At 41.3% G+C, this 15407-nt stretch overlaps 2 protein-coding genes across 3 annotated transcripts in view; one reads left to right on the forward strand and one right to left on the reverse strand.

Annotated features, from left to right (window-relative positions):
- Positions 1-15407, reverse strand: part of LOC148894353 (rho GTPase-activating protein 20-like) — a 55139-nt gene that overhangs the window by 21006 nt on the left and 18726 nt on the right. For both annotated transcript variants that reach the window (XM_089002424.1, XM_089002423.1), the window contains exons 2-7: positions 10268-10353; positions 6489-6665; positions 4026-4175; positions 2052-2093; positions 662-746; positions 488-565 (exon numbers count right to left, since the gene is read on the reverse strand). In XM_089002424.1, the coding sequence (XP_088858550.1) occupies positions 488-565; positions 662-746; positions 2052-2093; positions 4026-4175; positions 6489-6665; positions 10268-10353 (618 nt within the window). The remainder of the gene's footprint in view (positions 1-487; positions 566-661; positions 747-2051; positions 2094-4025; positions 4176-6488; positions 6666-10267; positions 10354-15407) is intronic.
- rnf17 (ring finger protein 17) overlaps positions 1-15407 on the forward strand; it is a 118143-nt gene that overhangs the window by 16428 nt on the left and 86308 nt on the right. The window contains exon 2 of the transcript XR_016115747.1: positions 12894-12989. The gene's annotated coding sequence lies outside the window, so the exon portion shown is untranslated. The remainder of the gene's footprint in view (positions 1-12893; positions 12990-15407) is intronic.

The following is a 15407-nucleotide window of genomic DNA, read 5'->3' on the forward strand; positions in this document are numbered from 1 at the left end:
GTGGCCGGTTTCATCAGCATTAAACACTTTACGAGGAACATAACCTTCTTCTTTCATCATCTTCAGGAATGATCCCTTGCAGGTGCTTTCTCTGCGATAATTTTACCTAGTTCCTCATCAATTGTGTTCTATTTAGCTGGGTCGATAGCTTTTTGCATCAAGTGTACAGATGGCTTGTGCGGGTTGTTTGTGGAGCCCGATTGATGGGATATTTTAACCTTGCAGTCTACACTCTGCCTTTGAACTATCACGTGGCTTTAACCAAAGACTGGGAATAGAGGACAAAAACAGTCAGCTGCCATTTTGTTGTTCGAAGAACCGGCTCGTTCGCGAACGACACATTGAGGCAGCTCCGTATACGAAAAAAGTTTGTATGCCAAGGTAAAGTTCGTAAGCCAAAGTAAATTTTTCATAAATGTAACATTCGGAAACCGAAAAGTTCGTAAGCGAAGGGGTTCGTAAACCGAGGTATCACTGTCATACTTACGGCTATCCCGAACTGCACGAGTGCCACGCTGATGACTTCGTTGGTGTTGTCTGTGTTATTGACCGCCAACGTTTTGGCCTACCAACAAACGCACACAGATACATTTGCGCTCTCTTATATAACCGCCAAATTCCTCCACACAATTATTTTCAATCATAAGACAAAGAATCTTACATAAGCGCAGTTTCCGATATCCTTGGCAAATATCTTGAGCGGAACCGTCTTTGGGTCGTCCTTCTTTTTTCCCTCGTCAATACGACTGACAAGCAAAGACAAAGGGACAGAAAAGTAAAATAGTTATTTTTGTCATCAAAGTCAATGATTGTTTTTGATTTGAACAACGAATAAGAACTAAGAGTAAAATAAGTAAAAAAAAAAAAAAAGAAATACTCATGAAAATAAATGTAAATGAATCAATAAAAAATAATTAGAGTAAATCAACGAGAACAATGAAACTATGGAAAATAATAAAGAACATATTTTAAAAACAAATAAAATAGAACTAATAAAAAGAGCCAAAATATATAAACAAGACAATTAAAAAAAGTAAATGATTTCATAAAAAATGAGTACAAAAAATGATTTAATCAGCCATATTAGCTATCTGTTAGTTAGCTAGCTAGCTTTCTATCTATTTGAGTTACTTCCGAGTTGAGTGAATGCTGGCGCATGTGGCTACCGCTGCTCACCCGCAGAAAAAAACAATTTTGTGACTGTAAAGTGGACTGTAAAGTGACCTTGAGTGTTTTGAAATGCGCTTAGAAATGAAAATTATTATTATTATTATTATTATTATTATTATTATTATTATTATTATTATTATTATTATTATTATTATATCTTGCATTTGTAATTGAGCTATTTTTGCCTTATTTTTGATTTTAACTCATTCACTGCCATTGCCGAATTTATTCAAGAATTGAAAATATGACATAGAGCGCCATTCCGGATTTTTTTTTTTTTTTTTTTTCATGCTTGGGTGCCAATAAAGCGCTGGCCAGACCTCTGGCAATGTTTTTTTTTTTCTGTTCCACAAAGGGGGGGCAGCATTTCCCTTTTTTCCATGTTAGCGCTTTGTTCCAGCTTCAGGTGGTCTTAAACCGCTATATAAATCAATGTATGTATTGTGTTTTGTACACTCGTCCTCATTTCAAGCTCATATAACTCCAGAACCATATAATTTAGGAATTAACTCTTTTTTTCCTGATGAGCAAAGAGAGTCTAAGGTTTCTAATGCTAAATTGAATGTTTATGTAGTCCTAAAAGTCAAGATTTTGTGGGTCCTGGAATTCAAGTGACAATGACAAAAACCCTGGCACTGGAGTGGACACATTTTTGCACGTGCCTGGCAGTGAATGAGTTAATACATTAACAAATTAAAACGGAAGACAAAGATGATCATCCGCTTTGAAAAAAATAATGGATTTTTGCAGCATGTAATATGTTGTTGTACCTGCAATTCATATTGTTACAGTACACGTGCAAACATATAAATAAATACAATATTTGTAATTAATGAAGGATCAGAATTTGTTCTAAAATTTAACACAAAATTCTGCTTTACCTTTTGAGGAGCGCCAGCCACTTCTCCTTCTGCTCCGCGGAGCTGCGGAGGAGAGTCGAATAAATAAAATAACATTACAGTGATACCTAGGTTTACGAACCCCTTGGCTTACGAACTTTTCGGTTTACCAACGTTAAATTTATGAACATTTTACCTTGGCATACAAACTATTTTTCGGGATACACACAGAGCTGCCACGATGAGTGATGTGTCGTTGGCGAACGAGCCCGTTCTCCTAACAAGAAAATGGCAGCCGACTTGTTTTGGTCCTCTATTCCCCGCCCCCAGTCGTCGGTTAAAGCCACGTGATTGGTCAAGAGAGCCATCTGTACACTTAATGCAAAAAGCTATCAACCCAGCTAAACAGAACACAATTGATGAGGAACAAGGTAAAATTATCGCAGAGAAAGCACCTACAAGGGATCATGCCTCAAGATGGTGAAAGAAGAAGGCTACGTTCCTCATCAAATGTTTCATGCTGATGAAACCGGCCACTCCATTCCATCAAGCCATCGACCATCACAAAGGTCAATAAAATGACTTTATTATACAATACAGTTTATTTCTTTAATTATAATACCATAGCACCTTTACGATACGTAAAATAATGTATATTTTGTGTAGTTTTAAAACAATTTTTAGAAAATTAGAAAGTAGAAAATGATGTTTTATGGGGACCTGGGAACGGATTATTCTCATTTTAATGGTTTCCTATGGGAAATTAATTTTTGGGATACACACTTTTCACCTTACACACTCTGTCTGGGAACCAATTAAGTTCGTAAGCCAAGGTATCACTGTACATTCATACGAGTATTATGCCAGGGTTACGCAACCATCAATTCCCGCAGTGCTGAAACGCAGAGCGAAATTCCCGCAGTGTGAAATTCTTACGTCACGTCATGGCTGCCTGCGATGAGGCCGGCGGGTGTAAATTGTGTAAACACACTGCTTGCGTGGCGCGTTTGTGTACGTACGTGTGTGTCTGATGTTAGCCTGTCACAGTGCGGTTTAGCAGAGGAGCGTTAGGAATGGCGCACCGCCCTTGAGGGAGGCTATGTGCTGTGTTTTAATATATTTTGAGGTTTCCATCTTCAAGGCATGTCATGTACTTTACAGCCATCTTGCGCAACAGAAATAAACACCGTGACTAAAAAAAGGGTTCCGAAAATCAAAAAGCACAGTCAACCACACTTTTTCAAGCAGATTTGTTCTCAAAAAAGACCGAGAATTTGTTCTCAAAAAAATACTTTATCAACATCGCAGGGATAATACTCGTGGGCCTCAATCTGCAGTACATATGCACTTAAAAGCTAGCAACCACTTATTTGACGACAATGAGGTTAAAATCTTAGCGAAAGAAAATAGATGGTTTGAAAGGGGAGTAAAAGAAGCTATTTTCATAAAACAGCAAAAGCCTTCACTAAATCGCCATGGTGGGGTTCAATATGCATCGTTCTTACAACCGACTTCTTAGGCAACATAGGCTTAGTTCTGCTGATCAGGTGATACCAGATCAAACGGGGCAATCAGGACAGTCGTAGACCCCATATGCAGGCAGGACAATAGAAGTAATCAGTTAGGACAATAGAAGTAATCAGTGTAGCCGCAGGGAGTAGTCCTCTGCTCCCCCCACAACCTGAGAGCAGGGACCGATCATAGCAGAGTCTGGCACTGCCATGTCTGGACAGTAGGGATATATATATAGGTCCGAAACTACCAGCAAAAGACTTTAGTTCGCTGACGAAGCCTTTTGGATGAGAAGCGAAACGTCCGACACCTTCAAAGAAGTACAGATGACGGCTGAAGAAACCTTCTCATCGATGGACCACTCCTGTACGACTGAGAGCTTACACAGACGTTTTGAAAGCAGAGTTCCTTACATCGCCAAGCCGTTCGCCAACCGATTTTTCGCTGGGCCACGGTGTGCAATCGCCATATCGATAATGCCAATCGCAGTGATCTGATGTTTACCTGAAGGTCGCCACGGTGTTGCAGGTCGGCCATCCCAAGACAAAGCTTCTCTCTGGGTTGGTGCTACCCTCGCACACCTCCTCCACGCAGTTCGCCGTCCACATCTCGCAGGCGCGCACCCGTGCCTTCTCCTTGAAGTGAGATGGAGACCTGCAGTGGAGGAAGTAATAGCGTGTTAGCTTTCATGAATACAAAAACATCTATTATTAAATTATTATTAAATCCATTTTTAAAAATCTATCATCTAAACTATAATCTATAATGTAAAAATCTATCTTTTAGTTAGCTAGCTAGCTGGCTGGTGGATAGTGAATGGATAGCCAGCTTGCTAGCTAGCGAGCTGGCTATCTATTAGCTAGCTAGATAGATAGCTGGCTATCTATTAGCTATCTAGCTAGCTTTCTTTCTATTTGAGTTATTCCGGGTTGAGTGGTTTCCACTGCTCACCCACAGAAAAACTTATCCTGTGATTGCAAACATGTATGCTTTCCTCTTCAGAACTATTTGAATCATATTCATAACTGGATGAGTAACAAGAAAGCATCTTCTCCGAATCTGAAGCCATTGTTTTGATTCTCTAGAGCAAGGCATGACGTCCTGGCGTGACGTCACGAACAAGGGGGCGGGGCCTTCTGAAACTCGCCATCTCCGAAGTCATTTTGAAGTAGTTTTGGGAGACTTTAACTAATTTTTATTGGTGTTTTGCATTTGACTAAAAATATCAGCCTGTGTGTTTTGGGTGTTTTATATGCTATAAAACGTTTTTCTGATGTCAGTTAGGAAACGAACAAATGGTGTCGGTAGTCCTTTAAGAACACCCCCAAAAGTGCTTTTGAGCCATCACCGCGATTACAGAGCAGCACCTTCCAAAAACCTGGCCCATGTACGTCAATGCACGGCAGCCGTTTTGTCAAACATTCCTCAGAGTTGGCCCACATTCAGTTCAGCCACCGTGTAATAAAGACAATTATAGCCGAGGGGTCAGCTCGGACTGGAACCGACCACAAAGGTCCTGCTGTGTCTGCACACTGTGCGTGTTTGTGTGTGTGTGTGTGCACGCGCATGTGCGTTAAATACGGACGTGCTCTTTAAGTTTCTATTTTGGTGCGCCGGTCTGGGTGGGGAGCCCTCGCGCTGGGCTTTGATCCCCGCTGGGCTTCATATGGATTTAATTGGCCGGAAAATAATTACACGTTTAGCAGAAGGGAGGCCTAGCCAAGAGTTGGGGAGGTTAGAAGAGTTCAAGAGGGAGCCAAATTGAGGAAAAGACCAGGCAACGGCCAAAATCAGACGGGTTAAAAAGTTGGAAGCGGACTAGGGAAGTGAAGAAGCTAAAGAGGCTAGCATGGAGAAAGTTGAAGTGGAGTGGGGAATGGAAGTCGTGCGGTTAGATGTTAAGGAAAGGTAGAATGGTCGCTAGAAAGTAGTGAAGTGATGGGAGACTGTTGTCAGGGAAATCTAGAGGAAACATTTTAGGGAGGTAATGAGGTATTACTCGACGGGGTATTGATGGAATGGAGCCGTAAAGTCGGATGACTGTGGGGTCATGGTGGACGGTTTGAGGAAGCTACGGGAACGCAGTTAAGTAAGATGGTAGTACCCGGACCACGGTACGGAAGTCGAGTTTTTAGTTAGTGTTGAGGAGATAAGATCTTGAGTGGTTAGGAAGTAGGAACTAAGGTACGTACGTAGTAAAAGGATGGAGGTATGGTGCCTGTGAGGGATCTAAGTAAGATACCTGGATCGTGGTACGGAAGTTGAGTATTCAGGGGGTATTGAGGAGGTAGAGTCCTGAGGGGCACGGGAGCTTAAAAGTTCAATGGTTAGGAGGTAGGAGGTAAGGTACGTAGATAGTAAAAGGATGGAGGTATGGTGCCTGTGAGGGATCTAAGTAAGATACCTGGATCGTGGTACGGACGTTGAGTATTCAGGGGGTATTGAGGAGGTAGAGTCCTGAGGGGCACGGGAGCTTAAAAGTTCAATGGTTAGGAGGTAGGAGGTAAGGTACATAGATAGTAAAAGGATGGAGGTATGTTCCCCTATGCGGGATCTAGGTAAGGAAGGAGTGTCTGAGGGGTATAAGGTGATCTCAGGTCGCTATTCGAGGGGGGGAGTAGAGGGATAAGGAATTGGAGGTCAAGATGTAGGCCGTGGAGGCAGTAAAATGAGATACCGTAGTATGTAATCACCACCTCAGACACCCCTTCCTTACCTAGATCCCACACAGCCACCTTACCTCCATCCTTTTACTCCCTCCTTACCTTACCTACTACCTCCTATATACGGTACTTAGAGTTAAGGAGATGTTGTAGTCAGGATGTCAAAAGGGAATGGAAACAAGGAGGTGGCGCATAGGGCATGTAAAGCTAGATGCCATTACTGCAGGAAGGATTGCAGGAAGTCAGTGGGTGGGGGTCAGAGTGGGGGCGAAGGACAAAGGGTGTCAAAGTGGCAGGCACTGACTTGGTCTTGGCGACGATGAGCGTGTCGGTGAAAAGGAAGAGATGTCTGTCCTGGGTCTGCAGTCCCGTCTTCATCTGGATTTGAACGTGACCCATGAACGCTTGGCCCGGACTCTCGCTCAGGAAGCTCTGGACCAGACCACAAGACTCTGGACTCAACGGAGTCAGGCAGCTTTCCCTGAAACCAAAACAACCGCCATCATGCGTCTCGTCCCGGTTCGTCTTTCTTATGATTGGCGAAATAAAGGTTGTCGTGACAACCGAGTCAGGAAGTGGTTGTAGAGCTTTCCTGTTTAGACAAATAATGTCAGCTTTTATCTGCATTTCCTCCGTGTTTACAAACACAAGGCGGTCCCTCGCACGAACATGTAAGCCGGACCCACTTCAAGCTGCACGCTAACATTGATGTCATCCTCCTTGTGTATGAGCCAATGGCCTCTTTCCAGCGACCAATCGTCTCTCTCCAGCCCTTCGGATATCCTGTGGTCTTGTCTGTGTGTTTGTACTTGTTTCTGTTTATTCTTGACGTACATTCCAGTTACTTTACTCGGAGGGAGATGTTCAATTCACACATGGTAGTGACTCTGCAGGACCAGGACCAGGTACCTGATTGGGAACAAAATCAAACCTAGAGTAGCTACTACATCTCCAGAAACGCCGTCTTGTCTTCCTCGAAACAAAAAGGCAACAGTTGAACCGGTCGGTATTCAGAGTGCGTCTCGCCTCGCTGAATGCCGGATGGACAGCCGAGTGGACCTCCTTCCTTTTCGGGAATGACGGATGCACCGCTAACGGCCGCACTGTGACGCTCAGGATGTTGATTAATGGTGCAGATACGCAACGCAGCATACTAATCACCATTCGTCCGACTTGGTGGCAATCCCATTGATGTTTTTTAAAAGTCAGTCCCTGAAATCCGTGTCCCTTAGCAACATGTCTATCCCGAGTAGATCTCCAAAAAAGTCTCTAGGAGCCATGGCTAAAAAGACACAGGAACTCTGCCAATTAGCTTTACGGCGACCATTTTAGGGTCATTCAAGCTAACCGCAATCACATTTTATGCACATATACCAAACAGATGGACAACACCTAATTCCGGAACATTTTGGTGACAAGGTTTGACTCTGTTAACTCATTCACTGCCAATCCCGAATTTATTTTGGAATTGAAAATATGACGTAGGGCGCCATTCCCAAATTTGTTCTGTTTTTTTTTCCATGCTTGGGTGCCAATAAAGCGCTGGCCATGGCCTCTGGCAATGTTTTTCCCTTCCACGAAGAGGCAGCATTTGCCTTTTGTCCACGTTTGTTACAGCTTCAGTCATTGTTAAAGTGCTATATAAACCGATATATATGCATTGCATTGTATTTTGTACATCGGCCCTCATTTCAAGCTCAGATAACCCCAGATTCATATAATTTAGGAATTAACTCTTTTTTTATGATGAAAGAAAAGTGTCCAAGGTTTCTAACATTGTATTGAATATTTATGTAGTCCTAAAACTCAATATTCTGTGGGTCCTGGAATTCAAGAGACAATGACAAAAAACCTGGCACTGTCGTGGACACATTTTTTGCACATCGTCTGGCAGTGAATGAGTTAACATTGAAAAAAGCATAGCTTTGGCGTGATTATTTGATTGACAGGCAGCCACAGGAAGTTAACCACTCTCACATCCCCGTCTGGACTGACAGACTGAGGTCTGACTGCTGAAACTTCCTCTTTATTTAGCTTTTAAAGACCTTCAAAAATTCAAAATGTCCTACAGGCAGTGTCTGAAACTCATGACAAAAAGTTAGCGGACAACAGGGCAGACAACTCTGAAAAGTTGCCTGCCCGGCCATAACGTTGCCTGCCCTAATTTTCATAATGTGAAACACAACAAGATGACTAATCGCAAAAAAAAAACATTGTATACTTTACAGTCACTGGATAATGTACGTTTACGTTTTGTAGCGTCATACATTTTGTTAGCGTCTTTTGAATCTTTCTTCTGAGGTTCTGTGGAAAATGATATGCAAATGCACGACCTTATAACGCTCGGGAAATACGGAAGCACAAAGCAGGCGTCTGATTGGCTGCCGTGCCAAGTATGCAAATTGCCAAACGAACTGAAATTCAGAAATTTCCAAACTGAATGAAGATTTCTAAATCGGAAGAATTTATTCCGATGTCGAAATCTTCGTTCAAACATTTGCTTTATTTAATAAAGCAAATGTTTCATTTGAAAACAAAAATATTTCATTTATTTTTTTTTGGACGAAGTTGTCGGCCACGCGGAGACGTTTTGTAAGTTGTACACCCGACGGAAAAGTTGCACGCCCGACGGAAATGTTGCACGCTCCGGGCATCCGGGCAGACGCTATTTCAGACACTGCTACAGGATTAAAATGTAGATGAAGTACGCGCATAGCATATTAGTATGTGAGTGAGTCGCCGGAGTGTGTGTGTGTGTGTGTGTGTGTGTGTGTGTGTGTGTGTGTGTGTGTGTGTGTGTGTGTGTGTGTGTGTGTGTGTGTGTGTGTGAGTGATTTCAGCTGCTAAGTTAAAATCTAGCGACTGTGTTTCGGTGGACTCGAGATGGGAAAGCCAGGCTGACAGGAAGTGACCTCACTGTATTATTGAATTTCACTTTCCAACAATGTCAAAATGTCATGTTGACTTTTGGAAAACAAGTTGCTAGGTTATAGTGACACACACACATAGACACACACACACACACACACACACACACACACACACACACACACACACACACACACACACACACACACCGGTATTTTCCTTCTCGCACTGAAAAAAAAACAGTTGGCAAGTATGAGGTCATGTGACTGGACGCATGTGTGAAGTCCGCTTGCATAACGAAGACGGCAAAAGGCTTGTGAAGTGGTCACATGACTCAAGGTGTGAGCGATTGTATTGTTGACATACTGTACATGTGCACACAGGCACACACACACGCACACATTCCTGTATCAATTGGTTTGTGTGGTCCGGATAACTCCAGATAAGGAGTGAGGACCGCCGTTGCTGATAAGTTTAGAGAAGAACTTGCGTTACATTTGAACACTAAATGTCACCCCATTTCCCACTTCAACTTTGTTAAAAAAACATAAATAAAAGGTGGACTTGAAACTGAAATAACAGCAGGAGTGAGGTTTCTGAATGGGTACATTCAAAGTCCTCACCCCTGTGGCGAATTTGCCAAAAGGTCCTCACTTGTCAAAAATGTCCTCACGATATATGATATAAAATGTTAGTGGTCCTCACAAGATTAGTCATACAAACACACACACACACGTTTCTTTTTCACTATACATGCGAGGACATGCCGATGCAGCCACAAAGACATTTGTTCATCCCTGCATTCACTCACACACATGATGCCTATAGAAAGACACACATGTACATAAACATACTTGCTGACAGTGTACACACACACACACACACACACACACAAACACACTGGCCGTGCATGCAAGAGGGGCTGGTGCGCGGCTAAGGCTAATTAAAGTTTCCTCCCCGGTGCGTTTAGCTCAACTTATCAATGAGGAAGTTGAAGGGATTTGGGCACGGGTGCCGCCAAGAGTCTCAAATCACATCAACATGTCAATCAAACACCCCCTGTGGAGCCACAAATGAGTCACATGACCCTCCCCCCCACGCGGGTCCTCACCTCTGGGCTCTCACGGGAACTTGTGTTTAGAGTGTTGTATATTAATTTATGTGTGTGTGTGTGTGTGTGTGTGTGTGTGTGTGTGTGTGTGTGTGTATAGATACCTGGATGTGCTTCTTGACCTGGTCAGTGCTTTGCTTATGACCAATGAGGGAGCAGATTGTCTTCTCTGAGCTAGCGTCTTCATTTTCTAGACACACACACACACACACACACACACACACACACACACACACACACACACACACACACACACACACACACACACACACACACACACATATACACACATAGACACACATGCACCCACGCAAACACATACAAAAAACAGAAGAAAAACATATAAGCTTTTTTTTAATGTACTTCCTCATTGACAACACAGGAAATAACACCAGTAAGCTAACTTTCATTCAGAATCAGAATCATCTTCATTGGCCAAGTATGTAGAACACACAAGGAATTTGTCTCCGGTAGGACACTGTCAGAGGTGTTCGATCGGACACTGTGGACAAAGTCTCGGACACAGAAAGATTGTCCTATACTGCCGGCAGGATACATAGCCATTCAAGACAGACACCCAAACTCTGCAGCCCTCTGCCAAGCTATTTATTGAGCGTATATGCAAATCAAAGTGATACATTAGTAAAACATAGTTTCCTTGATTATAATACCACGTCCCTGGATGTTCAAAGCACCAACAGCTGTAAGCAATAAAACATTGTGTTTTCAATGAACTGATAAATTTGTAACCTGGCTAATGAGCTCTTCCTGTGAGGGAGTTTCAAGTCCTCCTGTGACGAAGGAGTTTCCCAAGTCCTAAATTCTGTCCAAGGCTAGATCTCCTAGATGAAAATGACAGTTTGACTGGGCTATGTCTGTTTCACTCAGATTGACTGCGGCCATCTGCGCTTTTACTGTGGGCCTATTGTTTACTCGAGTCACGCGTGTTCACTAAGCATATACAGTGAGACCTCAACTTACAAACTTAATTGGTTCCCAGACAGAGTGTGTAAGGCGAAAAGTGTGTATCTCAAAAACATTTTTCTCATAGGAAACCATTAAAATGGGAATAATCCGTTCCCGGGTTTCCATAAAATATACTTTTCAACTAAATAAGCCTTAAAACTACACACAACATACCTTATTCTATGTGTAATAAATGTGCTGTTGTATTGTAATGAAATAAATACACTGCATTATATCATAAAGTAACTTTATTTACATTTGTGATGGTCATTTATGGCTTGATGGAATGGCGTTGGAGGTCGAAGGTCAAAGGGAATTGCTGTTTGGAAAGAGTTGACGTTTGTAAGACGAAAAGTTTGTAAGTTGTTAAGGTGTTTGTAAGTTGAGGTCTCACTGTAACATGAAACCTTTAAATATTATAACTTCTATTCTGTCTAATCTCTATCAAACATGCTGCACTAGTGTCATCTTTTTAAAACAAATTGCAGAGGCACTATTAGGGGAGTCTCTAGAAAAGGTGGTGGGCAGGGTGCGGAGGGTCCAGTCGGATTTTCCGCACCCTTGTTTTGATTTTCGCAGTGTGCAAGTCCTTGAGAATGGGTAGGGCGGTGCCATTTTTTTTTTTTTTGTCCGACGTCCCAACTGTCCGTTGAAGTCGTATTTTGTCCATTTTTGTGACGCCCCCGAACCAAAGCGTGATGGAAGAACACAGGGTTGATTCCATGACAGCCATTTGTGTGTGCGTGGTGTATGTGTGAACCTGACAGACCAGTTAGGGTCGGTTTGGCGGCTTGAAGGAAAAGAGAAGTGTCCGCAACTGGGGGAGGAAGGAAAAAAAGAGGAATTGAATACAAAAGATGGAAAGTCGTGAGTAAAAGTTGTCTGTGGATAAAAGTAGTGAAAGATATTCCGTCGATAGACTCCACTCGTCAACTTCATTTTTTGTTGTGCAATTTGTGAAAAATTTACAGACGCTCCCTAACTTATGAACGAGATATGTTCCGAACGGTCGTTCGTAAGGTGAATTTGTCCTTAAGGTGAATTTGTTCGTAAGTTGCTTCAGTGCTGTATTTTGTATGTAACGTATGTTCAAGGCTTATATAATGCTTATATGTTTAAAGGACAACCGACGCATTCAGTCAAGTTGTGTCCATAATTTGTAAAATCACTTCAAATGACTTCTACTGAGCATATTTTACGAAGATTCCACCGCATATAGCTATATTTTACATTTTAAGACTCGTGCTGAATATTCAGGAAGTCTTGTTTTCGAGTTGGTGACGATTTCTGACGTGACGTCACTGAAGGCACGTCACCCCTGACCAATAAAGCGACACACGATGCATTTTGGGTTTTGGCTGTATTGGTTTTCTGGTGAAAAATAAACATGGAATAAAATATATGCTCTATAAAGACAACTGGAGAGAATACTACATATGTTACAACAAAAATACTACATATGTTACAACAAAAATGTTCGCATGTACCACTGTTCATAACTCGAATGTTCGTAAGTAGGGGAGTGTCTTGTATTGTGCCGAAATGGTTATGCGATGATTCAAAAAGATACTCATGCTCAACAAAGCTTGGGTTATGTATGAGTTTCAATTTATTAGCGGTCTCCGTGTGTTGCTGCACCATTGTTTGTGTTCAAATATTTCATTGATGGAAGGAGAAGTAAACCCCATTCGTCTAAACACGCCATTCTGATCAATATTGAATATGTGGAATATGTGTTAAATAAACACTATTTTTTCATCTCAGGGGCGGCCATTTTGACACTTGCTATAGACTGAAAATGACGTCACAGTTGCTCAGGGTCCAAGTGACAACCAATCATGTCTCAGCTTCTGAAAACAGGTAAGGTGTGATTTTTTTTTTTCATAACGCTGATGCCGTTTTGAGTGAAAAACATCCAAAACAATGCCCACAAATAAAAATCAAATCAGGGTTTCCAAAAACAAATTAATAATAATAATACATTTCATTTATAAGCGCCTTTCAAAACTCTCAAGGTCACTTTACAGTCACAGGATAAGTTTTTCTGTGGGTGAGCAGCGGCAGCCACACGTGCCAGCGTTCACTCAACCCGGAATAACACAGAAAGAAAGCTAGCTAGCTAGCTAGCTAATAGATAGCTAATAGATAGCCGGCTAGCTAGCTAATAGATAGCCGGCTAGCTAGCTAATAGATAGCCGGCTAGCTAGCTAATAGATAGCGATTAGATAGCCAACTCGCTAGCTAGCAAGCTGGCTATTCATTCGCTATCCACCAGCCGGCTAGCTGGCTAGCAGATAGATTTTTATATTATCGATTATAGATTAGATGCTAGATTTTAAAGAATAGATTTAATAATAATTTAATAATAGATTTTTTTTTGTATTCATGAAAGCTAACACGCTTTCTGTGGGTGAGCAGCGGCAGCCACACGCGCCAGCGTTCACTCAACCCGGAAGTGTAATTCAAATAGATAGAAAGCTAGATGATAGATAGATAATAATAATAATACTGATAATACTAATGCTAATACTAATGTTAATGCTAATGCTAATGTTAATGCTAGTGATAATAATAATAATAATAACAATAACAATAATACTGATAATACTACTAATGCTAATGCTAATGCTAATACTAATACTAGTTCTAATACTAATGCTAATGCTAATGCTAATGCTAATGCTAATGCTAATGCCAATAATAATAATAATAATAATAATAATAATAATGATAATGATAATACATTGCATCTAAAAGCGCCCCTCAAAACCCTCAAGGACATAGCTAATAGATAGCCCTATACCTAATAGCTAGCTAGCTAGCTAGCTAGATTTAACATTTTTATGAGCAAATATGTTTTTTTCCTCACGGATGATGCAAGAGCTGGAGAAAGAGTTCATTCAATGCGCCATTTTGACTTTTGATTGACACTTGGCGAGTACCAAAGTACTAATTTAACCATGTTTATGATGACGGTGACCGTCGCAAAACCTTGTGTCATACTTTGGTGACAGGAGGCAGCTAAAATATTTGAACCATCTCCCACCGTGATGCTGCGTGGCGACGCTATGTGCCAACTTTAGACACGTTCCTCTTGTTATGTCACAAATGCGCCACGCGCCGCTTGTCAGCCATTTCGCAAAATGCCTTCTGCGTTCCTTACAGTGGCAACGTCTCCTTTTAATGGATGACTCTATGTGTCTTTGTGTTGTCATATTATTTGTTATTTAGTTTTATTTTGTTCTTTGGACTTTTGTTTATTTAGACATTAGTAAGAAATATTGTACTAAGTCTATTCTCTTGGTCTTTTCTGTAATACCGTACAATCGCTATCTAGCTGGCTAACTATTAGCTATTTATTGCCTTGCTACCTAGCTTTCTATCTATGTATCTTATAATAATACATTTTATTTCTAAGCGCCTTTCAAAACTCTCAATGTCACTTTACAGTCACAGGATCAGTTTTTTTCTGTGGGTGAGCAGCAGCAGCCACACGCGCCAGCAACCCGAAAGTAACTCAAATAGATGGAAAGCTAGATAGCTAGCTTACAGATAGCTAATTGATAACCAGCTAGACAGTTAGCTAACTAGCTAGATAGCCACATAGCTAATAAATAGCCAGCTAGAGAGACAGTTAATAGATAGCAACTGGATAACAAATAGATAGCTAGCTCGGTAGTTAGCTAATCAAAGTCAAAGTCAGCTTTATTGTCAAATATGCTAAAAAAAAAAAATCACTGTCCTCTCGGACCCAGCGTGCAAGGCACGACTAATGACTTTAACAAACATAATAAACACGAAAATGCCAATTTTCCCGTAACTAGCCAGCTAGATAGCTAGCCATCCAGCTAGATATGTAGATAGCTAGATAGATAGCCGGCCAGGGAGCTAGATAGCAAATAGATACCAAAAGGCGAGCTAACGAGATAGCTACCTAGATAGCTGGATAGCTAGATAAATACATCAAGAAATATTCACACTAAATGCTGATTTCATACCATCACCCCATTTGGTTCAAAATGTAGACAAACTTTTCTGCCACTATTCTATTTGAGTTACTTCCGGGTTGAGTGAATGCTGGCGCGTGTGGCTGCCGCTGCTCACCCATAGAAAAATGTATCCTGTGACTGTAAAGTGACCTTGAGAGTTTTGAAAGGTGCTTATAAATCTAATTTATTATTATTATTATTATTATTATTATTATTATTATTATTATTATTATTATTAATGTCTGATATACTCTCACTTATACAAATAGCCTTGAAATCTGAGTTTCAC

This window comes from Hippocampus bargibanti, linkage group LG08 (genome assembly GCF_051943395.1).
Source record: "Hippocampus bargibanti isolate YZ-2025 linkage group LG08, ASM5194339v1, whole genome shotgun sequence".
NCBI lineage: Eukaryota > Metazoa > Chordata > Actinopteri > Syngnathiformes > Syngnathidae > Hippocampus > Hippocampus bargibanti.